We start from the raw sequence: 27,604 nt of genomic DNA, 5'->3' as shown, positions 1-27,604 counted from the left end.
TGAGTGTCATGTTTTTTTTATTTTTCCACTGCCTTTAACATCATCTATCTGGCTCTACTGGGTGAGAAGCTGACAGAGATGCAGGTTGACTCCTCCACTGTGTCCTGGATTGTGGACTACTCGCCTGCGACACTGTGTGTCTGACAAGTTGATCAGCAACACCAAGGCCCCTAAAGGGACTGTCCTCTCTCCCTTCCTCTTCACCACCTACACCACGGACTTCAACTACTGCACTGAGACCTGTCATATGCAGAAGTTCTCTGATGACTCTGCTGTGGTTGGATGTATTAGGGAGGGGGACGAGGTGGAGTACAGGGCTGCTGTGGACAGCTTTGTTACATGGAGTGAGCTGAACCATCTACAGCTCAATGTGACAAAAACTAAGGAGCTGATTATGGACCTGAGGAGAACCAAGAGGCCGGTCAACCCTGTCTCAATCCAGGGGGTCAGTGAGGACATAGTGGAGGAGAATCAGCGAGGAGGTGGAAGTAGCAGGAAGTTCTCTGTAGTTTTCATTTTTGAAAGTCAGCACTGAGCTAGGATAGCATTAGCCGCTAATCACGCTGGCTTTTTTCACTGGTGGTTTATGTTTATGAGAGGTGAAAAAGGAGAGCAGCTCCTCGCTCCAGCAGGCAGTGAAACTCACCAAGTTGGATGTGTCGCTGGTGGGCGGCTCTTCACTTCAGACATGCGTCTGTAGCGAATGGGGATATTTTTTCATCCCGCGGACCCTGCGGTACGTTTTGTGCGGCAGATGCGTCCGGTGCCGCAGAAGATGCATTCGGTGAGAAAGCAGCATAAGGGTCGCAGAAGTTAACAAGGCCAGTGACGTTGTGGGGGTAAAACTGGACTCCCTGACAGTGGTGACAGAGAGGAGGACCCTGTCCAAGGTGAAGGCCATCTTGGTCAATGAGTCCCACTCACTCCATGATGTGCTGGTCAGTCACAGAAGCACCTTCAGCACCAGGCTGATCCCACCAGGGTGCTCCACAGAACGCCACGGGAAATCATTTCTGCCTGTATCTGTATTATTATTATTATTATTATTATTATTATTATTATTATTATTATTATTATTATTATTATTATTATTATTATTATTTATCTTATATTGTTTTTACTACTGTAAGCACTTGTATTTAATCCTTATTTAATGAACTTCAATCACTTAATTCACTTAATTATGTAAGTTTTTTCTTTTCTTTCTTTCTTCCTTTGTTTCTTCCTTTTATTTGTAATATTTCTTGAGCAGCTGTAATGTAAGTAATTTCCCCCCTGAGATAAATAAAGTTCTTCTGATTCTGATTTAGTATTGGTTTGCTGAGCATATTAGAATGTAATGTCTCTTTAACATAAAATATATAGTGTTATTCTGCTTTTAATGGTGAAGAGTAATCCAATTCATAAAATACATCATTGTAAAATGCAAGTGTGGCTATTGCAAACAGTAAGAGAGTAACAATGAACTTTGCTTTTACTGTATATTTATGCAAAAATAAACTAAAGTTCAGAAGTTCACACTTCCCCATCAAGTTTTTTTTCTGCCGTCTTGTCATGTTTTTCCTACATCTTTCAAATCATAATACTTTACTGCTCTCATTCTTCCATGCTTTACACCCCATTTATTTCCATTATTCATTATCTGACTCCATTTACTCAAATATGTCAAAATTCCTGCTTCCCACCCATCTTGGATTTTCCCTTCATTTCAGTTCCTTTTCAGATTTTGGAAAATAGTTTTTACATTATGTGTTATTGTTTTCTTTATCATTGTTTTCAAGTTATCCTTCCACCATCTGAGGAACAAAACGTCAAAATGTACAAAATACTCAATCTGATAGTGGCTATTGTCTAAAGAAGAATTAATTTTCTCTTTTCTCCTTTTTTCTCTTTTTTTTTTTTTTTACATTAGTTTTCCCACACTGACCATTTTGACCAAGTTTCACAGTTGGGTCAGTTTAGGTACATTAGTCGTGCCACAGTGAGCTAATGGATGAGAGAAAAACAAGCTTTTGAATGAACACACAGTGAGCTCTTTGCTAATAATAGTGCCTTTACACCTCACAGATTGAATATAAAAACACAAGGATGATATGCTCACTGCTGCTAAAATATTTGGTGAATGCTAATACCGACCAGTTTTTGTTTTGGTGATTTTGAAAATACAATATAACAGGTATCTTAATAATTCCATGCCTATTTACTCGTTAGCTAATTCCTGAGCTTCTTTGAGCTAATACATGACGTACAACTTCACTAAAATAACCCTGATCTGGCCTGATGTCAACATAGTTGAAGGAGCATCATTTTAGTTAAATCAGCCTTATGATTTTTATTTAATGTTAGCATCCTCCAATAGTTGTTCTAAAAAACAATAGCAAAATAAAATGTGATGCTAGTTTTACCATGGTAGCTAAACTTGTCTCTGTATTTGTTTATGTATTCTTTACAGAGTTAGCTGCTGCCTATCCTAGCTAACATTAACAGTCTCCCAAAGCAAAAACAGACAGATACTGTAAATGTGGGCCTAAAAACCCACTGGCTAAACTTAAATAGATAAATACAGATACTGCTAACGCTAACCAACACTTTTTTCTACTTTATTTTTTGGTTTGGTTTTTTGCAGTACAGTGTTTACTGGTTCATTTTCCTGGTTGATTTTTATACCAATGTCAGCAAAGACTAAATGCCGGTTAGCTACCTGAATGTTTTTCTTTAAGTACAATTTAGGGATGTAAAGATTAATCGCGAGGCAGTTAAATTCAGGAGGCACCACCGTGTTTTAAATTAGAAGTGTGGAAGCATTTTGGCTTCCCCAAGACAAAATGAAAGGTGAGAGGGCGACCGTGGCTCAGGTGGTAGAGGGTGGCTCAGGTGGTAGAGGGTCGTCTTCTGATCGAGAGGTTGGGGGTTCGATCCCAGTACCTGACTATGTGTCGAAGTGTCCTTGGGCAAGACACTGAACCCTAAGTTGCTCCCAGTGGTCGACTAGCGCCTTGCATGGCAGTCCTGTCCCACTGGTGTGTGAATGTGAGAGTGATTGGGTGAATGAGCTGATGTGTAAAGCGCTTTGAGACTGCTTCAGTGTGGTGATAAAGCGCTATATAAAATCAAGTCCATTTACCAGTCCATTTACCAAAGAAAGAACATGTGAAGTCCAAGGTAAGAGGAGCTCAGAGAAGAAAGGGAGAAACAAGAAAAGTGCAACATTTGCAGTTTTTCATAGTTTACTGTAGAGCCAGAATTTAAATGAATAAGCTTCTTCTTCATTTGTACTATTTCTTTATTCTTCTTCTTCTTTTGACAATGAAAGATGAAAGAAAATAGTATATTTATATATATATATATATATATATATATATATAATAATTTTCAGTCATCATTTGTCTACAGTCTCATTTTGTAAAATACATTTTGAGAGAATCGTATCGTGAACCCAGTATCATGAATTGAATCGTATCGGGAGTTGAGTGAATCGTTACATCCCTAGTACAAATATTTTCAGTTCAGTTTTTGTCGAAATTATCATTTGACGTTCAAGGTTCCCGGTGCTAACATGCTAATCCCTATTTCACATTAAATGTCATCCTGTCTTTGGACATATGGTAATGACACCAATGTGATTTTAAAATATTCTCCTCTATTTATCTACTAACAGGGTTTAACTTCCATGAAGGAAAGTAATAACTAAAATGCATTTGATCACATTTAGTAATACTGGCTTGTTGTTAATGCATCAAGTATTAGCCAGTTCACTCTGGACTGATTAGATAATTAAGAATTGCTCTTAATAATTTGGCATGAAGGATCCATTCAGATAAATGGTGCATTAGTGACCGATTAGAAAATCTGCTATATATCTACAGCAATCTTTTTTCATGTGCTTCACACCGTGAAAAAAGAAGGCCTGTGACACAGTGAGCTGCATACCAAGCATGTTTCCACAATGATTGCTGATTGGTGCTTTTGTATTTTTGGATTGTGTCAATTTGTTCTGCTCTTTAACACACACAACGGTTTGGCAAAATTGAAAAAATGTGTGTCTGCGGGGGGGGCAATGTTTGAGAGTTCATAACCACTGCTTTCTTCTCCTCCTTTAGAGTTAGAGACATTGAGTTTAATATGTTTTTGAAACAAGAGTAAAACATATAGCACCTGTTTGCATATATCCATGGAGTTGGATGCGTGTTTTAGCCCTTCTCACTGTCTGTGTGGTCTAATACATCAGCTTGAGCTTTAAGATAATTCAATCACTCACATGACTTCTTTTTGCCAACACCTGACACAGAAATCCACACATTCAACAGCAGTCTAAGAAGGCAAAGCTGTTCTTTCTTCTTTGAATATTAATGTCTTAGGCACTCAAACTATTTTTATTACGTAATACATCAAATGTGCTTAATGTATTACCAATGAATAAGGCATGTGGACATTTATTAAAAAAAAATAAAACATTTTGAAGTACTTTGTTGAACAGTTTTATACCATAAATTACTAACCATGGGCAGCAGCCGTGTTCGGACAAGTGTGATGTGAAGTTGTTGCTTCTGGTGCAGTGTTTACATTAGATCCTACCAGATAGCTTTGATTTTCCCTTTTGTTTACATTTTTGTCGTATTTTTCTCTACGTTTTCTTGGAAATGGTCAGTGTTGTGCTAGTTACTGAAAAAAGTAACTAGTTACTTCATTAACAAAGTAACTCAGTTACTATTTTGATTACTTACACCAAAAAGTAATGCATTACTGGAAAAAGTAACTTTTGAATTACTTAGAATTAAAGAATGTATTATTTATTTTGGGTCAATTGTGTCCATACAGCTTCATATCAGTGCTGTAATAATATAATAATCCACTGTTGATCAACTGTTATAAAACAACCATAAATGATGTGCATATAAAGCACAAAACAGCTGCTCCAAAATTAAAACAGTAATTTTTCAGCCTTAGCACATTAATGTAAAGTAAGCTGTGTGTATTCCAGGTGCACATTCTGCTGTTGAAAATGGTTATGAAAATAAATGTGGAAAAACAAATTCACAGCATTTTTCTCAGCTACACAATGCTAAACATATCAGGCTAATGAGCTGCTGTTAGCAGTGACTCAGCAGCAGTGACAGGCTGCTTATTTACAACAACATACCGTGCAATAGTTTGGCTGATCTGTCCCTGGATAACAGTCACAGTCCGTTAAAATACAGTTGCAGTGTTAGCTTAGCTTCACTGATGCACCTTTGGAGACAAAAATAATGCGCGTATTTCCACTCTGAGAAGCTCATCCTGCTTTCACATTGACTCGCCATGATTGGCACACGTGATGTAAACAGAGACACGCTGACAATGCTTCTTCTTCTACTGTTTTGCCGTGTTTGGCACGGCATCCCGCAAAAATATGTAGCGCCACTGTAAACAGGAAGTACACTGCAGCTAGCAAAGTAACGAACAAACACACCGTATTGCAACGGTAACGGCGTTATTTCTTTAGAAATATATTGCATTATAGTACTAGTTACTGTCAAAAGTGACGTTGGAGCCGTAATGCGTTACAAGTAACAACACTAGAGATGGTTATATATATTTTTTTATGGACAACACAAAAATGTGTGTTGGAGCTACCTTTGACGTCTCCGGAGTTGTTATTGTGTGCACATTGGAGCAGCCACAGCTGGCAGTTGGCTGCACTGTGTACATATGCGACGTGATGGAGGTTGCTCTGTGTGGCATGAGTGAGTAGGAGAGAGAGTGGACTTAACAGAAGACAAGTCTGGGAGGATATTGGAACAATTTGGAGGAGGACAATCCACAACATAAGTATGCATTGCATAGTCACCGGCAGCCCAATTGCAATTGGTGTCACTACAAGCATCTGAATTGAGTATTATAACTGACTTTACTTATCCTCTTCGCCCCTAGTAGGACATAGGGCCTCCACAACAGCTAGTAATATAACGGCCACTGTGTTTTCCTGATGACCAGGTTTTTTTACTCCTGGCTGCTCTACAAGGGCTTTTAAAGAAAATTAGCTGACATACCTCTTGCATTATAAATGATCTTTTAATTGAGCTTTCAATTTAAGTTCATAACAGGTAGGGTACCCATTCAGTGGACCAAATTTGAGGGTTTAATGTTTATTCAGTGAAATGTACTATCTAACTCAGTGTTTGATTAGAAAGGCTGAGGGTTTTCTCTTAAGGTTATTGAAAAGCCCATTTGTCTTGTTTTGCGTCACATTATTGGTGTCGCTTGATCATTTCTGCTCCCTACAGATCAACAAAAGTACTGCAGTTTGGAATCGTTACAGTAGAAAACATATACAACTCAACATACTGTACCTCCAAATAATCAAATAAGCTAAATGTGCTACAAGTTCTACACAGAGTTTGAATTACATGCAAGCACAAAAGGGAGAAACTTTTAGAGAAAAAAAATATTGCACAGGCTGAGAAGTAATACGTACTAGTTGCAGGCCAAGGAAGAGAAAGCAGAAGAGAGAAAGCTTATCTAGATTTTACACTATGAACTACCAGCAGATAAAACACAGACTTCATATATGAAGAGACAACGAAAACCAGATGGAAAGAATTACAGGCTGTAACAATACGCAGATAATCCATGGGTCTTAACCAAAAACTCAACGTCTTTACATTTCAAGTTGTCCATGACAGTTCCAGATGTTCTTGTGCCCTTATCTAAAATAACATGACGTATGTGATATCAGGGTTACGTTTTGCACATACGCAACTGTTATATGAACAGAACTAACCTGTAAGTCAATGGTTTATTTAAAGACAAAGATGTATGCGACATAAAGAGAAACCAATATACCGGAGGCACAAACATGCTTGTGTTTAGACATATGCAAGTGTGTGACTATAAATGTCTTTCCATTCTATGTCTGAAGCCGATTGTGAATATCCTGGTGTGAAATAATAGAGAGAAGAACATGCAGCAAGGGAGCAGTCATTATGGTCAGGAGATGGTTGGGAATAGCTGAACATGGATAATTTTCCATAGTCAAATGTCAAAGGCTAAAATCTTCCCATCTTTACACAAAGACACAGATAGTCATATAAATGTCTTGAAATAAAATGAAGTTCCTATATATAAGAATGGAAATGCATAACAGTTTTACTTATAAATTAGCTAGGTTGGTCAAGTGCTTTTATTTTTAACCTATGTGAAATTAAAACCAAAATATATGACTATGTTTTCATAATTTAATGTGAAAATAGATGAGTGATTAAAAGGAGGATGTAGGGCGGGATGTAGTTTCAGTCCTCAGTCCTCCTAAATGACCTCACTAAAACAGTGGTGGATGCCAGACTTTGAAAAAAAAAAAACTTGACTAAAAAAACACTTACCTAGGATTGTTGTGACTCCAATAATTAAGTAGAAATCTAATCAAATCTTCAGAATAATGCAACTCCATCACTCATCATCAATAGTGGAGCACATACTGTAACTGGTGCCCTGGTGCATGACATTAATGTACAAAATGCACCGGTTCAAATATTGAAACGAACTTTAGCGCACCAAAGATTTCAGGACAGATAGGAGTGACAGCTCAGCAGCAACACACAGCAATCACACACGCTGTTGTCGTGACAACAGGCACGCACATACACTCGAGTTGCAACCCAGCGCTCCATCAGCCATCTATCTATCTATCTATCTATCTATCTATCTATCTATCTATCTATCTATCTATCTATCTATCTATCTATCTATCCATTTTCAGAGCCATTTTGTCAGCACACAAACAAACACATCACACACATTTCCAAAGTCCCCCCACATCATTCATTTGTTTTACTTGTCTCTCTTCCTCATATTGTTCTCATGGTCACATGGGACTATATGTGTGAAAGCACCCTTAGTGTCACTGTTGTATTAGGATTTTTCAGTGATCGGTTGCAATCGTCTTGGGAGAGCAAAGGTGCGCATGTAGCTGTGGGGGGGTGCAGACTATTTACAGCAGTGACATAACCAAAAGGGACCATTAAGAGGAGTGCTAAGTGCAAGTTACTTAGTTCTGCTTTACTATAGCACTCTGTTTTATTTAATGACTTATTTAATAAGTCATTGTTTTTGCAATGTCTTTAAAAATTTCCATTAAGCTTTATTAAGTGATATTTCTGTTTTTCCAACTCCAGAATAATGCCAGAACGAGTGTTAACCACAACAGAAGTGTCTGCACTGCAGCTGACTTCAAACAAATAATAAACATATAAAAATGTGGTTTAGAATATGCCACAAAAAATCTTTTTCAGATGAACAGGAACAGGCACGAAAAACCTCAAATGTTCAGCTTTTTTTTATAAGCATGCTAATAGCAGAGTGAACAAGTAGTTCAAAAACAAAGTAATAAGCTAATCACAGGCTGAACCAGGTTCAGTTCAGAATAACAGATCATTCATTGCTTTAAAAATTGAGAATCGCGTTAGTTCAGGCAGGCACGGAAGTCAAGCTAGCCCAGTTAACAACTGACAGCATCCATCCCCTGATTCAGTTCATCATCCAGCTGATCATGTATCCAACTCCCACCCCAGCTCCTCCTCCTGTCTAATTAAACAGTGTCTCCTGTTGCTATCTAACGTCTAACTGTGCTTGTATTCCAGGGGGTCTTGCTGACCGCTCTCTCTGCTTATGCCTTACATGATGTAGCTCATGAAAGAAGGAGGGGGGGCTCCCTTTGCTTCGGTCTTTCTACGCAGCTGCTTGGAAGGGCAGAGGGGTCCCAATACAGAACCTTAACCAAATCTAAACTGCATGTTAATAAAGACTTTGATTAAAGGGATCCTGACTGAATAGTAATTGTGGTAAACGCTTCAATGGTCTGTCATTTTATTTATGTTTTTGTTTTTGAAAAGCAGATATTTGTAGTTAGTTTCAGTCGATTCACTGAGCAAGAACCATAAGGGCTTCCCTGAACACCAGAGAAAAAAATGTTGAGTACATCCGACTATATTATAAACTGTCTAAAGTACTTTATACTAGTTAAATTTGTAACATAAATTGTTCAGGGTCAATCGCCCCTGATTTTGTCCTTTCTTTAAAGTGGGAGGATATCAACTAAACCTAAATTTAGTTGCATGCTCTTTAATTGTGACTTGATTACCTTCGGGGTCTGTTGTGGTTTTTAAATTGACAGTAAGAGTTAATGTGAGTATGCCAGTGCTTATGTGTTAGCAATGTGTACTTTGCATCATTTGTCAGTAGAACTGACAGCTCAGTAAGTAAAGTAAGTAAATTAACAACAAGTTCTAAAGACTTTCACCCTAAAGTATACTTTAAATTTGAATAGTGATTTTTGCAATTACATCTAAATGTGAAATTCATATCATGTAGTTCAGTTTGTCATTCTTTCAAAACGTTTTTTTTTTGCTCTCTATTGAATGACAATTAAAGCTTGATCATTATTATTATCTCCTTGACAGAGATTATAAAATACAACAAAAAGTGACCTTGCCTCTCTGGATGTATTAAAACCTAACCCTTTTCATTAGGTGTGACAAAAACAAATAATCACACATGTTAAATGATCTACTGATTACCAAACATCTCCTAAATTTAATAAGAAAAGAAAAAAGATGCATAAATGGATGCTCATCAGTTTTACACAAGCTATGTGCTGAGCCACACTTTTTGCAGTCAAACGCTTTAAATTAAGTGTGGAGTAAAGGCAACAGGATGAGATAACACAGCACATAGGAGACAAATCGCACACAATCCTTTGGTATGTTTTGTCTAGGACCAACACATCCTGCTTCTAGGCACTAAGAAGCTCTTTCCCACAGTTCACAATATCTTACTCGGCACTTATTGAAGTGGATTCGCTCTGCAAACGTCCTAGAGTAGAGTAGCTAAGACCTGTGTTTATTGGACACTCGACAAAGAATATCTCAGCTTAACACTAACATTACATACACACGCAGCATGTTTTACACAATAAACAAGGTTTGTCTTCAGAATACACCTTTTACGAAACTCAGACAGACTGGAAACTCTTCTGAGCAAGCATGATTTAATTTATCCACTTTTGAGAAATTCCTTTTGTGAATACCTAATTCTGAGTCATTATATAGCATCCTTATTTTATTTCATTTTACTTTATCAATGCAAATGCTAAACTTTCTAACATACTGCTGCATTAGCTAAAAATATTTAGGCAAAGAAAGTAGTTTAACACCACCACATATTGTATTTCTTCATCATAATTTTTGCCTGCATTCTACAGGTAAGTTCTTAAACAATCTGTGTCATTAAGGTGACCACTATATGAAAGTTGCCAATGTTCTTTGGTGCAACAACAATTGATGGAACCCTTTAAAATGCTAATAAACATCTTACTTATTGATGAAACCGTTAGTAAATCGAGTGAGATTTGAAGAGGTCTATTTTTAATTTAATTTTTTACACTGATAACTGACAGAAACAGTAACATCGGGGATGAAGAAATTGTTGTTCAAAAACCGGGTTAGGCAGTCAGACTCTCACACTGTATAAACATGACTGTAGGTGTAGGTGAAATGGTGTACGTTAAAGAAGCTGTTGGCGCTGCTGCAACACTAGGTTAAAATCAAAAGCTAATATTTGACTACAGAAATAGCTTACCAGACGTAGTATGACTGCAGTGAGTTTGGGCTCAATTCACATAATAGACACATTTTTCATGTTGTAAATGCTGAGATGATTAAGCAATATCACGCGAGAGGGAGTGCTGTTGTGATGAAATATCAGCACCGCTGTGGTTCGGTCATAGATAATCACACCAGTACGGATATTTCATCACAGCAGCACGACCTCGAGTGAAATACTGCTTTTATACAGCAGTTATCAAAGCACACTTTATTAGTTAACAGTAATAAGTGACAAGATATTATAATTTGTTGTTTATTTAAATATTTGGCTTTGCCCAAAAAAAAAGAGAGCACACACGCTACATTCACACTGCAGGCAAATGTGACCCAAATCCGATCTTATTGCCTATATGTGACCTGTGTCTGATCTGTTAAAAACAGTCTGAACAACACAATTCAGATTTTAATGAACTCTGCATCATTAAAGCCGCTGACATCCCTATCCCACCATTGTTGACTACGACTCCGCATCCAAACACTCTGCTGTACAGGTGTAGCAGCATCACAGCAAACAGCTAGAGCGATAAACCTGCCTCTTCTTTTTCAGTCTCCTTAATGTTATGAAGTGCTGACTTCTGTTGGATAGAAAATGTATCGGTGCAACACACAGCTCTACACTGGATGCCTCCAAATTTACTTCCGTAAACACCGTGGGGTTATGGGTTACCTTAGGACCAGTGACGTGCCGTGACCACTAGGGTTGGGTAGGCACGTTGCAAATCGAGACCACCAATGACAATTTGATATGTTTCTGCTGTCAAGTGTTAATTCAATTCAAATCAATTTTATTTGTATAAAGCAATTTTCAACAGTCATCTCAATGCGCTTATCAAAATATAAAATTCATAATAAGAAAGAAAAAAACCCAACAAGATCCACATGAACAAGTATTTAGCCATCTAACAAAATCAGCATCGTAAAACACCATTAAAGAAACATAAACAATTATTTAATATAGCCTCCATACTCTCCCAACAAGATATATCTCATGAAACGGCAGCGCATCCATTGTTTGTGTTGGAAACACAGAAACACGGAGAAAATCACACCAACAACAACTCAGAACAGCCTCAGTGAGGAGCATCCACAAAGCCAATCCTTCCTTTTGTATAATTCACTGTAGAAAGTGCCAACAATTTTCTGACCTTACCTTTGCTGAAGCTCTGGTAACTCAGGTGTTGGTCTCCCATCTTTTAAAAGCTGTTGTTTTTCCTCAAAAAAAAGTTTCGCTATCATCTCTGGCGCTGTCATCCTGCCTGTAGTGTTATCTCGCCCACTAGCTAGAGAACGTAGCAGCAGCGACCACATGGCATTAGTTCACTAATGTACTGTGAACTTACATATAGCATTTAGCATAGCGCGGTTACGTCCAAAGGCAGCTCTCTACACTGCCTTTGGACCTAAATGGTTGTCATCTTGGGGACCTGACTGCATGTGCAAACACGTAAAAACACGCAATGGGAACTGAGGCAGAGGAGCAACGTGCCTTTGGGAGGGGGCGTGGCCTCCCTCTGCCTTACAGTGGAGTGAGACTGTGCAGCTGTTCCAGGAAATAGCGCTGTTTAGTAATTCGGGCTATGAAGCGCACAAAATGCTGACACTTTCAAACTTATAGGTACTGTAGGCTATTAAAAATTGTAAAAATAAATAATTTATAATTATATTATAATTAAAACAAATATTCAAAATATCATTTCACCCTTGGGTAGGCACTGCCTACCTTGCCTACCCTGACGGCACGTCACTGCTTAGGACCTCCCCTGCAAATGTGCCTCACTTCATGGTCGCATTCTGCTCAAACTGATTGAAGACACATTTAATATGTAATATTAATGACCACACACACAAAAAAAATCTGAGATTTTGAAAAAAATCCAAATTGTGCATTAAGACCTGCAGTGTAAATGTTGTGACAGTGTACTGCGGTGTGTAGCCCAAAATGTAACGGTAATTAACAGTATTTAGATTAGCTGTACAGTGGAGTGATATGATCCGTAAGAAGTCGTGGTGCTGTTGTTGCTCTATATCAGCACTCTTGAAAAGCCTGTTGTCCAATCAAATCACTTTCTCGAAACAAACTGTTGTATCACAGTCTTTATCAACTCTATTCAAGGACATGTTGAAGATAATCAACCAAATATTGACACAAAGTAACTGCTACATTAATCAGAACATACTGATGGAGCAATAAACCTATCTCTATAGATTGCTGAACTAAAAACCCAGAACATCAAGGTGATGTGTTGAGGCCAGAGCAAACAGATTATTATTATAAAGCTACGATTTAATCTTCAATTATCAAAAATGAAAAGATGCTTGACCTGTTACTTTAATGGCCCTGTCAGCTAGGACTTTTGTAAAAAAAAAAAAAGTATTTTTGCAATTGGCATACAATATTGGGGCAGCCAAATCCCAATTCCAGATGTTTTTGTTTCTTCTTAAGTTTTTCATGCTTAAATGCACCCAAATGAGGTGTAACAAGATTCAAGAAAGTCTTGTAGACACTGTCTTTTAATTGTGATCTTTCATTTTGCACACTCTCCATACTGATCTAGAGAAAGTGGCTGTAAAAGATGCATTTAACGTTTTAAAACATTTCATTTTTTTTTTTTATCTTACCTAGCACAATCGCCACTGTCTTTAGCAGGGACATCATCGTGTCTCGGTTCCGCCGTGGTCCAGAGCTGTGTCGTGACATCCTCATGGTCCTTTGCCGCACATACACAAAAATATGGGCATACAGTGTTACCATGACAACAAAAGTCACCAGGTTAAACACTGCCCAGAAGATCAAATAGGAGTTGCTATAAAGTGGTGCCATGTTGGAGCAAGACCTAATACTACAAATGCAGTTCCAACCTACGCTCGGAATAGCCCCCATGACTATTGACATGGTCCATATTATGACAATGACTACCACAACCCGGCGATTGCTCATACGAGTGTGCAGTTGCATGCGAAACACAGTAATGTGGCGTTCTATGGCGATGGCAAGCAGGTTGGCCACAGATGCTGTCAAACTGGTGTCGATCAGGCCTTGCCTAAGCAACCACGTCGAAACTGTCAGACGCCTTGTGTTTGGCCCGGTGTTAAACATCAAGTAAAAGTAGGCCAGTCCAGCAAAGAAGTCAGCAGCTGCCAGGTTTGCCATTAGGTAATAGATGGGAAAGTGGAATCTCCTGTTTACGTAGATGGCAATCATCACCAGGAGGTTAGCGAGCATGATGAAGATGCACACAGTGATGCCAAGGCCCATGACCAGCCTGCTGACGGTGTTCCAGTCAGTCGCAAGGTACTTGCCACTGCGGTTGTAGAAGAAGGCGATGGTCTCATTGTAGTAGCACTGATCCTCCTCCATTTGTAATGGTGTTTACTGAAAGAAGTAAATACAGCACACTGTCAAAGGCATTTCTGGGGAAAGAGGATAATGTTACCATTTGTAAGTAAATGTTGATTTGTTTGTGATTTCTTGAAACATTTGTGTCCCAGCCCTTTCACTTAAAGAAAAGCTGGAGAAAATCCTTGCAAAACTTTTACTTTATTTGGATTTTATATTGCCTATATTATCATGTCAGAAATGAATGAATGACTTTATCCGTCGGCAGATACAGAGACCATCTGACACAGGGTTCATCAGCTGACTGTAGATCAGTCTATCAGATGAATATCTGGTCCAACCAGGTTAGCCGACATTCATTGTAATTACCATCGTGATTTACCACGGTAGAGCACACATGGAATGAATCCCAGAAGTTAGTGCGATAAGGGAAAACTCAGCTTTGTAGTACAGGCCAACCATAGCCTTCCAATCAATTAAGCTGATATCAAACATATCTCATACAACATACAGTACTCCAAACATGGGCAACTGGTGGCTTGTTGGCCGCATGCAGCCCTTGATTTAATTTTGTGAATGAAATAGCTCAGATAAAATATGCAAATACAACTACAAATATACAAGAAATAACTAAAAAATATAGAAAACAACAGAATTATAATAATAATAATAATAATAATAATAATAATAATAATAATAATAATAATAATAACATTATTGTCATGGATGTATAGGTACATACACTCTCTGCTTTCAACCAATTTTTAAAATCCAAAAACACCCAAAACAAAAGCAAAAATACACAAAATGTCTCGAAAAACACACAAAACAAAACAGCAACAAAAACACAAAAAATGAGAAAAAATAAATATAAAATCCCGAGATGCTGATAACAAAACTTCATAGGCATTGTAGCGCCAATCATAAAAACAACAAAACTGCGCAAAACAAAATGTAAAGCTCCAAAATAGATGAGTGAGTAAGTAAATTAAAGTATTATCTACAATACGGCTGTCTTTTTTTAAAAACAAAAATCATTGTTTACCTTCGAATCGAGTGGTCAGAGCTTAACCTACATGCGCGGCACCACCGAGAATCTGTAGTTTTCCAGATGGAGGATTGAATGGGTTGAGTTTAATACCGACAATAGTGAAACAGCGCGTTATTGAGCAATTACACAGACAGTTATATGGTTTAAACAATGGGAAACTTGTCGGTAAATAACTCACCAGTGTCTGACCACTGCGACACAGTGATGTCATGAACCCGGAACCGGAATACCGCGCTCATTTATGTGAGGGCCGTGATCTTAAAATTAACGTTTGGAACGTTTTGCTAAAAAATTACTCCGAAATAACAGGTGCACACACTCGGGGTGTTTTGAAGTCGTTGACAAAGGGGAGATATTCGCTCCACACACACACACGCACACAGACGTTCCTTGATTTTATAGATAGATATGGTGTCAATTATAGTGACCAACATAAAACAAAATATGATGGGAAACAAATTTGATTTAAATAAAAGACAGAAAATAAAGTGAATAAAAGTACATAGCCAATCTTGCTTTCTTGACCAATAAGCAATTAGCATAACATTACTGTTAAAATAACACCGACCATGTTTCTCCATTTGCCTTTTTAACCTAAAAGTGTGTGGGGTGAAGCATGCAATTAATTGTTCAGAGATTCATCTTTAACTGTTTTAAGGAACAATTATTGCTGAGTTTGCGGTGTTCTGAAAATGATGACAAAAAAAATTAAAAGAGGCCCAACTATGCAGTAAAATGAAAAACCCACAAAGATGACAATTAATGTCAGTCTGACCTCAAGGAATTCTTAGCTAAACACCCACACACAATTTTGGAATTCACACATACCGAGCTGCCAACTGACCACTCAAGGGTGGATTCACTAAAGGTTTAGGGGTATTAAAACATGTGCAAACGTCACTCCATGCTCTAATGAGGGGTACAAACCCCAGGGAATCAGGACTGCGCATATTCAGCATGTCACAATGCACCCACAATCCATTTAGCGAATATATAAAGTAGGCAGAACGAAAATGGCGGAAATGCAAATAAATTCTTACAGTGGGCGCAATGCAATTCATCAAATCTGGAAACATTTGCGATGATTGTTTTAGCACCGGAAAATAGTATGACCCACAGGCAGAGAGATGAGCTGCAGTGACTGTTAACACAAAACACAGAGGAGATGGAAAAAAAAGACCCCAGTTAACCTTTCTAGTATAAGTAAATAATTTAAATAAAACAAATGTCAATATTAACAGTCACTGAAAAAAACATGTAGTGTGTGAGGGAGAGAAATGCAGCTGGAGTCCAGTGTGGCTCCGCGAATGTCGCTCCGGAAGCACCGTTCAAAGAAGCTCCTGTGTCTTTCTCTACATATTTTGACCGTCAAACTCTCATGTGGCGTTGATGGCAGGAGCGTCAATTTACGCAGTGATGGAACAACGTTCCCATCTGAGAGTGTGTGACAAAGTGCTGCAGGAGCTCAGAAGGAACTAAAGGAGCAGACACATTAGACTATGGGGGAAAATAACATTAGGTTTTAAAGTTTATTAAACAGCATTTTTATTGGTTCATTTAGTTTTCTACATTATTGAATGTTTGTGCAGCAGAGAGAGAAGTCCATCTGCCTCCAATTTATCTTCTTCAAATGTCATTTTGTGCTTCTGTGCTCTCACCTCTCCACGTTAAATGAGCAAAATGCAGCTGTCAGCAATTAAGCTATTTAGGTCTATATTAGATCTAATATTATTAATCCTATCATTAGTTTTGGGGTTCACATAACTTATTTTGTCTGGACGGGCGCTCAGGGGACCACCTAAGGTTGTTGTTTTGGTTCTCAGATTTTTTTTAAATACCTGTTTTGTGCAACAACCACACAGGATGAACAGAAAAGAGGAATGCTTGGATAATGTGACATTTTATTTTAATTTCAATCAAAAATGAAGAGATATATTGCAACTAAATGTACGTTCTTTAAAACAAATGTTCTGAAAACCAAATGAAATTTAGTCATCCGACAGAATATCATCCCAGCATCATTGTCGCTATCCTTCTGACTATATTCATCCATTTCAAAGTAATTCTTAATGGGGATTATTCAGTAAATGAAGACAGCCTAAAAACAATGGCTCATACACTGCACTAGTCTTGGCACCTTATTATTATTTATATGAATTTCAGTTCCCTAATAAGAACCTACGCTTTCGCTGTCCAAGTTAATTGCACATTTTTTGTACCTACAATTTTAAGTTATCCAGTACAAAAATTCCAGGTGATATCACTGATGGATGGACTACTCTCATAGGTGCAGCTTGTTAGTGGAACCTGTGTGATATGACAATTTTAAATGGCTCAGTCTAGGGGTGGGCGATATAGAAAAAAAAAATTATATCACAATTTTTGTCTTTGTAAAATCACAATCTGTTTTATCAGGATTTTTTTCATTCAGATCATTTAGACTATTTTTAAGTTATTTACCAATAAAACAAACCAATTAACTTACATAAAATAATATCCCTAAATGGAAAAAAAGGAATAAAAGATTATTAAAGTCAGGGTAATTTTCAAACATTTAAAAAAAAAAGAAAATCTAAGCAATGTCTCAAACTGGTTCCAAGAACAACTAAAATCAAACAAAAAGGCTAACATGTTATTTTCGTCACACAGTCATTTTACTTTGTTTAAATAAGTGGTGTAGCATTAGCATTAGCGACACTTGCTACATAACAAAGCAGCATATCAGTCTAGTCATTTCCATTTGTTTTTGAGGCAACACATTCATCCTACTTTATACAGTGTTTTGAACCCCTAATGTCCCACAGTTTGAACAATAACATCAGTTACAAGAAACAATGTTACTGCTTTGGTTACATTAGGCCTGGGTGAAATGGACTGATATTCATATCTCTATAGTTTTCCTCAAAAATGTGAGAGGCGATATAAACTCCATTTATTTTTATTTTTTTCAATATAATTTTACAAGGAAAATAATAGTGGGTCATAGGGATGTAACGATTCACTCAACTCCCGATACGATTCGATTCACGATACTGGGTTCACGATACGATTCTCTTACGATTTATTTTACAAAATGGGACTGTAGAAAAATTTTTTTTTTGGGGAAAAAAACTAGAAAATACTGTACTATTTTCCTTTTATTTTTCATTGTCAAAAGAATCCCTTGATAAACTATTCAAAACAATGCAATTTAACTAAAAATAAATCTTGAATGAAATAAATAAAGGAATAATACAAATGAAAATGAAGCCTATTAATTTAAATTCTGGTTCGATAATAAACAATGCAAATCTGCATAATAGTTATTTTTCTTTTTAAAAGTGCAACTGAAAATGTATTTTGTGCCTTAACAATTGGACTTTAAAAAAAAAAAAAAAAAACCGTGATTGCAATGATTTACGTCATATTTGTTTGAACCAGCAGAGGGCGCTGGTAACCCAGTGGTCGGTTGGCATGCAGATATCTTGCAGTGAAGAAGAGAAGCTATGCTAGCAGACAGAGCTAATAGAAAAACGTGACTTTTACAGATATTCAAGTAATATTACAGATATTCTTTCGGTGCTAAAGGGGTAATGAATCATTTATTAACATATTTAAGAGTAGAAGGCGGCCAGAAAGCAAGTAGTAGCAGACTCCGCCCGCCGCCTACACTTGTGGATAGCTGCTGGTTAAAAAAAGTACTGTGATTCAATTTTCAGAAAATCGATATCAACCGTGATACCTATGAATCGATTTTTAACTGCCTTACGATTAATCGTTACATCTTTAGTGGGTCATGGAGAAACATGCCACAAAGACCCTTTTATTAATCACGAGCAGCACAATATCAACATTTTGTGCCACTTTTGACTTTTTCCTTCATTAAGGCTGAAATGTGTGATTAAATTCTGTAGTGTTACTAAACCATATTCAGGACCCTGTCCCTTTAAGAAAGTGTGTAAACAGCCCAGTGCAGTCCAGAGCCTCATCGCTCTGCTGCTGCGGAGAAATACATACAGTGTTTCCTCATACATCTCTCAGTGTTTCCAACACTCAGGACTGATGAAGTTTAAACAGAGGACAGACAGACAGACATCTGCACTGAACCTCTGACAGACAGCCACTAACACAGACAAAGCAGCACAACTAACTCTGTGTGTCAGTGCACCAGGAGGGAGTGATAGTTCAGTTTTAGCACTTAATAATACTTCGGTGTGTGTCTTTAGTGCTGACATGAGCCTGACTAGCAAATGGTGTGATTTGGCAGAGAAAAAAACCCATTGGATGTGCTGTGTATGGACCACAGACATACTGTATGACACAGACAAGGCACCGCAAGGGTTAAATTGTGAAAGATGGTTCTACGATCACCATGATTTAGCAATCCTTCACGATCTAATATTGTCAGATTGCACACCCTTAGCTCAGTCTAATTACTGCTCTGGAACTGTCCATGATATTAAAATATGTCCAAACTTGGCACTGTTTTCTTCTACTTATTTCCCTCACCTCCACTGTGCAGTTTGAATAACTCTTTTCAGATTTTTCTTGCTCTCATGGTGCTGCTGTGACTATAGCATGTATTCGCTAACAATGTGTGGCTAAAAAACTAAAACAAATCAGCTCCCAGTAAGGAGCCGACTCCAATCTAAACCCTCTACCAAAACGTATTTGCACAAATCCGCGTTACAACATTATACTCATTAGTTATTTTGGCTGTGCATGTGCACCTGCGCACCACTCACTGTATAGGCCTATTGATTTAGTATACCTACAACTAAGGATGTCCCCATACAACTTTTTCACTTCCGATACGATACCAATATTGCAGCCTTGAGTATTAGCCGATTTCGATCCGATACCATATCAGCACAAATCATACATACGTTTATTGCTTATTTTGTAGTGTGGAATGTTAGAAAAAGGCTTGATCAAGTAATGTTACTCAAACAAAGAACAATAGTCAGCAACAGTAGGTATGAAAAAAAAAACTGACCCATTTATTATTAACCAATTGGTTACATACATTTGAACCTTCCACATAATATCTACAGTATTCTACAAATGAATAAATAAAATATATTATATAGTATATTGGAGATTTTAGATGCAGTCCAATAAAATCCGATATTCGTTTTCTGGCTGATATCAGACTGATATCCGATATCAATATTGAGTCGGGACACTACTACCTACAACTTTAAAATCCAAAAGAAACAACTCCACTTGTGACTTTCTGAGATAAACACGCTTGTTGTGCGTGTATACATATGAGAACGATTGTGTCTTTCAACACATAGCTTGTTATGGCATTTCATGCTACTAATTCTTGTGGATTTCCTGTAAAGAAAAAGAAAAGAATGGCCTCTATGTTCACTTTTTTAAGCTTTTCTTATCCCTCAGTCAGGAACGAGTTAATCTCTACGTCAGGAAAATGCTTGTCTTTGTCTTGCATAATAAAAAGCAGCGCTTTGGGAGACGTGTGCACTGGGGCTTCAAACATGGAAAAACCTACATACCCTTTTGGGTTTTGATTGGATTTGTTAGAAGGAAATTTTAAACGTAGCTACATGTGAGCACTCGAAATGTTTCACGTAAAGGAAACAGAACAGCCTTAAAAAGCAAACAAGCTAGTTTAAACTAGTTTAAAACTAAATGTGCATTAAACAAAGCTGGTGTTTTTCATTGCATGTGTGATTTCCTGGGTTGAGCTCTGTCTGACTGTATAAATCTTACAATAATACCTACCTATCTGGTAGTTTACAACGTGTTTATGCTTTATAATAAAAAAAAAAAAAGCACACTGAGAAAATAGGCAGAAACAGGATCCACCTACTTTCTTGCACATAATCACACACACATGCACACAAAAACAATGCTCAAAGAAACATGTGTGTTTGCGTAATAATCTCAGTCCCTGACAGATGTTGGTTAGTCTCTCTCATGCACCCCAGACCGGAAACAGGACCTCTGGGCTTAAGTTTTACAGCGTGTGCGTATGCGTGCAAGTCAGAAAAAAAAGAGAAAAAAGCAGAGCATGAGAGAAAAGGGGACAGAATGAACAAGTGACTATTAAGCGGCTCGTGTCAGAGGTCAGAGTTCTTGTGGAAATCCTCCTGTTTTGCTTTCCTTTCTCTGAAGATCATCTACCCGTCTTTTCTCACCCTTATTCCTCCTCATATCACAGCATAGGAAAAACTAACCCACCCTTTAATTCAACACAATTTATCTTAAAAACTGATGATGTGCTGGAAAATGTGACCGTGTTTGACGCACACAAGTTAAACAAATCAGAGTGCAACCACACAAGAAAGCCTCATGGGGTCTAAAATATACAAAATTGCGACTAGCTTAAGTAGAGGGATGACAAATAAGGTTAGCATACCCTTTTAAACTCAGTTGTGATTAGCTTTGACATTGCATCATACTAAAAGATCTTAATCTGGTCCATGGATCTGATGTTTCCCCTCAGTGGATATACATCAAACATGAAGTGCACCACCTCATACAAACACACTAGTAAAAGACTCTTGGGTGCAAATAAGGTCTGGCAATGCACCAGTGACAGAATAAAGGAAGCTCTAATTGTGTGGATGCTGTCTGAATCTTTAATTCAAAACTGTATGAATACATACTTCCGTCGGAAGTATGTATTCATATTGACATTAACAGGAGTTGGATGGGAAAATAAGTGGGATATATATATATATATATTAATCAGCTGTTCCTTGACCCATTATCAACATTTCCTGAAAATTTCATCAAAATCTGTTCTTAACTTTTCAAGTTATTGTGTACAGGCAGACAGCATCAACACTGCATTAGCTTAGCATTAGCATAGCATAGAACACTGATGATGACATCACTGTTGATGACATCATCAGTTTGAACATTCTTGGAAAGCTGACGACATCACTATTGATGACATCATCGGTGTTCTAAAACAATGTTTAACAGGAGTTCCACAGTGTGGATTGGTCATTTCAAATTGGTTTTCAAATTGGTTTTGAAATGACCAAATTACTCCAAAATAACAGATGCACACACTTTGGGTATGCGCAAGCCGTTGACAAAGTTTCAGGTCGATCAGACGCTGCGTCGGGGAGATATTCTCTCCACGGACACACAGACCTTTCTTGCATTATAGATACAGTGGATAAAATCAAAATAATTTAGATGACTTTGATCTTACAAACCACTTATGTAGTAGCATTTTCAACACAAATATATTTAGATTTAGAGGCCAGGAGCATTTATTGCTTTGTCATCTTGGTCATTTTGATTATGCACATAAACATTTTGAGAACAACTAATGCGTTTCAATGAAAAAACAAAATCATGCCTCCCCAAGTTGTTTTTTTAAAACGTGCCTATACGTGGGATATATAACTTACAAGATTTTATTATAGCAGGAATATAAAAAAGTTGTTTTACCAAATCAGAAGGCGTTACACTATTGATACATTAATATCCAAACTGTGGCTGCCATAGTTTAGTAAAGCTATCAAAGTAGTGACATCGATGCTTTTTTTAACCTTTGATTGTATGAACAAATAGAATGATACCAAATTAGACATGCAGGCGTCATCTTATATTTGGACACAAAAGCCATTATGCTGCTTCCACAAAGGCCGATAAACATGCAGTATAGGTGGGGCATTGGAGAAAAAAGGTTGGTGTAACAAAATGCATCATAAAAACCATATGATTTATGCAACTTAGTGATTACAGGATATTAATTAAAATCAATATTACTTAAAATGTAATAATGACACAATGATATTATCATGGTAATGTAATTTAATGGTTACCTAATCTACTAGAGTCTGAAAATCTATCTATCTATAATGCAAGAAAGGTCTGCGTGTGTGTGTGTGTTTGTGTGAAGCAAATTTCTCCCCGATGCGGTGTTTGTTTGAGCTGAAACTTTATCAACAGCTTGCACATAGCCCGAGTGTGTGCATCCGTCATTTTGGACTTATTTGGTGGTTTCAAAACGTTTATTTTCATGTATGTTTGACCGCTCGCTGTTTAGACCGGACGGACAGGACCTGGAAGTTATTGGCGGACAATGGCCGAAGCAGTGTTGAAAGCAAAAATGCAAATTTCTCTGTGGATACGGTATTATAAACACTGATATTTTCACCACGTGCTACAAAACTAAATGTGCACCTTGAATGTACAGTACATGCTGAACGCACACAGAGCTGTTTAGAGAGAGAGTTCCCGGAAGTTTCAAATAGTTCCCTCTCCACACATAAGGTATTTACAATAAAAATATACTAAATGAGTAAAATAAAACAAAAAACGAACCAATATTTGAACAAAAAGAACACATAACGACAACAGAAATGCCTAAAAATATAGAAAAAGGCTCCAAAACCACACAAAATTACTCCAAAAAACATATATAACAGAAAATATTACACCAACAAAAATCTTAAAATAACTGAAAATACACAAAACTAAATATTTATACAAAAAACACACAAAATGACAACAGAAATGCACAAAACTACACCAAAAAAGATACAAAAATACACAAAATGACTCCAGAATCACACTACAATGAAAACAAAAAACAATAATTATACAAAAAATGCACAAAAAGACAACAGACAGATACAAAAATAAACATAATGACTCCAAAAAACATACATTACAGAAAAATACACCAAACAAAAAAATATAAAAGTGAGTAAAAAAAACACATTTATCATGCGCATGTCCCATAGAATTAAACCTGAGAAATCACACACGTTATTTTACTTTGCACATGCAAATAAAGCCCTTTATAACACTACAGAGTACAGAGTATGTACACCTCTTTGTACATCCAACCTTCAAACACATACTCATTTGGTCATAATTGACAACTATACTTAAGCTCCCACTAATCCGACGGGCACTGTCCTAGTTACTTTAAAAAAGAAAGAACTGTATCCTCATGTATGTCATTAGAAGTACTAACGTGATTAAAGGGCAGTATGAGTAGCAGCTGAGTGATAACCGCAGCGGCACTAATTTAGGTTAAATCCACAGCCTCCGTGATGAAGTCTGTGGCTCATGAAATTATTTTGCTCTGCTTGTCATCGTGTGTTTTATGGACATTAGGCGTCTGGAGGGACCAGTCAGCGCCACATTAGATGCCTGAGGCACATCGTCAGCACTAGAAAGTGGAGGAAGTGTCAATGGCCTCTCGGTCCACTTTCCTGACTCTTTCATCAGTCCCTACAGAGGGAGATCCTGTCATCATGTGCATGTGTGTGTCCCAAAAAATAGATTACTATAGTTATCAACGAGAGAACGCTGCAATCAGGAATTTAGCCATTCTTTTAGTAGGTTAAAAGCATATACCAACCTGACGTTATGAAGAAAAAAGTCACATTTTTGTGTACATGTCTGTGTTTGTGTGTGTGTGTGTGTTGAGGAATGAAATAGGAGGGGTCATTGCGGGTGTGGGTGTTGGAGTCCAACAGGCAATGAAAAGGACCACCCTGAAATCCCTGCAAGTGAGGTCATAACTCACTGCATCTATACTCCAAAATGTCACTTTTCTGCTTCACCCAATTTTAAATGCAAAGTTATAAATAAAGTTTTATAAAAGGTTTTATCGTAAGTGTAATGGATGACACACATTTGAAATGCTTTTGTCTTTTCCAAGCCGTTAAAAAAAATCAGAGCAGTAAAATGAATGATGAAACTTGTTTCAATGTGTACACACACAACAATTACATATTTTGTACACAGAACTGTTTTAGCTCAAAACAATTAGCAGTAGTAACGTAAAAAAAGAATTAAGGTTATCCAAAGGACAAGGATAATTGTTTGTAACACACCTCATTGAGCTACAAAGTTAGCCTTGTGTTCTGCTCTGGTTGTTAGCTTAGCTTAACACAACAATGTCAGTGTCAGCTCAACTTGATGAACTATATTTTTCAAAAGCATTATTGTTCACATAATTACTCGTAAAAAATCTAGCAATTATTCCATTTGAATATTAAAATTCAGCAAGTAAACGCCATTGAAAAAAACAAAAACAAAATAAGATTAAATAAAAGGAATTATTTGTCCAAAAAACCTATTTTAAAAAAGGGTTGCACATAACATTTGATACCCTGCTTAGAAATAGACAAGATAATTTAACACATAAGCTTGTACGCTAGCTAACTTGCATTACGTAGATAATGGCAACGCCTGTGAACCAGATGTATCTATAATTCTATTCGACAGTGAAAAAGTAGTCATGTTGTACGTTTTATCCATCTTTTTTGTTCTTTTCTTCTCTCTGTAAACACATCATTTTAACAAACACATGCAAAATAAAAGCAGAGAGCGGAATACAGACTTATAATATATCAAAGTTATTATAATTCTAAGTGCAATATTGATTAAATTAGCTTTTTTGCAAGCTTATTTTTGGCTACGTTGTTCAATGTCAACCTGAATATGAAGAGAAAAGATTCTAGTCCTTTGTGCAATCCAGTGGCCTTTAGGGAAATGTATTGTTGATGTAGCAGCAGTATTTATGACAAGGGCAAAGAAGGAAACAGGCAATATCGCAGAGGGTCAGGATGGAACATCTGACTTCCTACTGAGTAGTGGGAGAAGTCTTTTTAACTGCTATCACTCACTGATGTTTTTGCCTGTTGTTCTGTAACTAACAATGACATCATGTTTTCCTAATCCTAAAGCACTGATGTCATTAAAATACATTACTGTCACATTTTACAACAGGATGGACTAGTTAGAGAACAATCAATAAAAAAAACACCACTTTGCTTTAGTTTGAGAGAACCATATCAGAAAACAATCACTTCAACTTCAAAGTTAACCACAGAGCACCTTCCAATGTATTTCATTGTAGTTTTGTCATCAAACCTTGTGTTTACAGTAAATATACAATTAGATTAGGTCTTCTATAACCTACTACTATCATTAAAGTATTGATTTATTGAAATGTTGTAATCAATGGGTGCCCCTGACTCAAACGCACATAGATATTCAATGTATTGATGAATGTATTTGTAAAAATAATAAAAACTGAACAGGTCTGATCATAGACATAGGTTAATCATGGATATGTTGAAACAGCTAATATTTTGAGTTAAAACATTTGGTATTTCTGGACCATAAACTTCTATTTTTCTATTATATTGAACCTAAAAGATAAATGCTGTTATTTGTGTCCACCTTATTCCAAGGGCTGCCACTGCCTAACTATGGGTGCCACTTCCTGAGTGATATAACAATTAAAAAATAAACTATGATTCAGGCAAATGGTTAAACTGATGATTTTTTATCGACTAACTTTGTAAAATATACACACCAATCCGTCACAATAATCATATACAGTAATGATTCCTGGAATACGAGTCAAACTCACATAAACTCTCTTTCTTTTTTTCCTTTAATCTAAACCCTTTGCATATGAACCCATTTCTTCATCTACTATCCATGTTTTGTCAATGCCCTTATCCTCAGCTTTCCTTTCCTGTCCCCCGTTCTACCTCTTTCCCCTGCAGCGGCCAACTCCCCTAACAATGCACCCATTGTTTTCACTCTCCCACCCTCCGAAACAGAGACACAGCGCTTCTGCTCACCAGGAGAGCATGCAAACACTCTCACTCATAGACTTTCTTTCTCTTTGCTTTCTAACATTGTGGTTGGATGCGTACAAACTCCTTCCCCACCACTTCCAAACAATCTCACTCTCATAGTCACACACACTCTCAAAAACAGTCGCTGCATGTCGATGGGGCTCCGAACAAGAGGGGGATTGAGAGATGATGTTGAGTCATGTGCGAGCGGAGCCGTGTCAGGGTGGTTCACGGCTCATCAGAGAGCTCGGCACACAAAACCCACAAGTGTCAAAAAATGCTATGAAAGATACAAGAGTAATGGGAAAACTATTGGACAAACCCCCAAAGATTAGTCATCTTCAAAAAGAGAACCCTGGAATGTTAAAAACAGACATTGATGATTATCATACTATGGCTTTATAAATCCTTTATTACCTCCATCAAGGAGGCAACATTTTCGCCAGCATTTCTTTCTTTTGTTGTTTGTCTGTTAGCAGAATTATGTCAAAATGACTTATTGGATTTTGACAAAATTTTAACCAAAAATAGACCTTCTGCTATGGAAGATCTCATGAAATTTTAGAAACATAAAAAATTCATATTTTGCTTTGTAATTGACCGACCTTTATTAAATCTGACAGGATCATGTCGGGTTGGTTCCTCAATTATCCACCAAGTTTCATTACATTTTTTTTTTTTTTGAAAGGGGGTACCCATATATTAGGATCCACTGTATCATTATTAATGATACTGTATGTGTTACAAGCTTTTAAATTGTGAATGATCAAGGTACCATTAACAGGATCACTGATGCAGATAACTCAATGTTTTTAATCTTTTATGTTGTTTTTATAGTTTTAGGATTGTTATCTTTTATGTTGTTTTTATAATTATGGGAAAGCTATCTTTTTATGTTGTTTAGGATTACTATCCCAGTGTTTCCTCGGACGGAGCCCTCAGCACTAGGGGCTGTGAGGGGCCGTGGCTGCAGTGGTGATGTCTCATGGCCCTCAGTGTT

At 37.2% G+C, this 27,604-nt stretch overlaps 1 protein-coding gene across 1 annotated transcript in view; it reads right to left on the bottom strand.

Annotated features, from left to right (window-relative positions):
• Positions 1-27,604, bottom strand: part of lpar1 (lysophosphatidic acid receptor 1) — a 55,178-nt gene that overhangs the window by 12,052 nt on the left and 15,522 nt on the right. The window contains exon 2 of the mRNA XM_028462782.1: positions 13,257-14,010. Within this exon, the coding sequence (XP_028318583.1) occupies positions 13,257-13,995 (739 nt within the window). The 5' untranslated portion in view covers positions 13,996-14,010. The remainder of the gene's footprint in view (positions 1-13,256; positions 14,011-27,604) is intronic.

This window comes from Gouania willdenowi, chromosome 12 (genome assembly GCF_900634775.1).
Source record: "Gouania willdenowi chromosome 12, fGouWil2.1, whole genome shotgun sequence".
Taxonomy (NCBI): Eukaryota; Metazoa; Chordata; class Actinopteri; order Blenniiformes; family Gobiesocidae; genus Gouania; species Gouania willdenowi.
The sequence above is the reverse complement of the archived record's forward strand: the minus strand, read 5'-3'. Positions and strand labels throughout refer to the sequence as shown.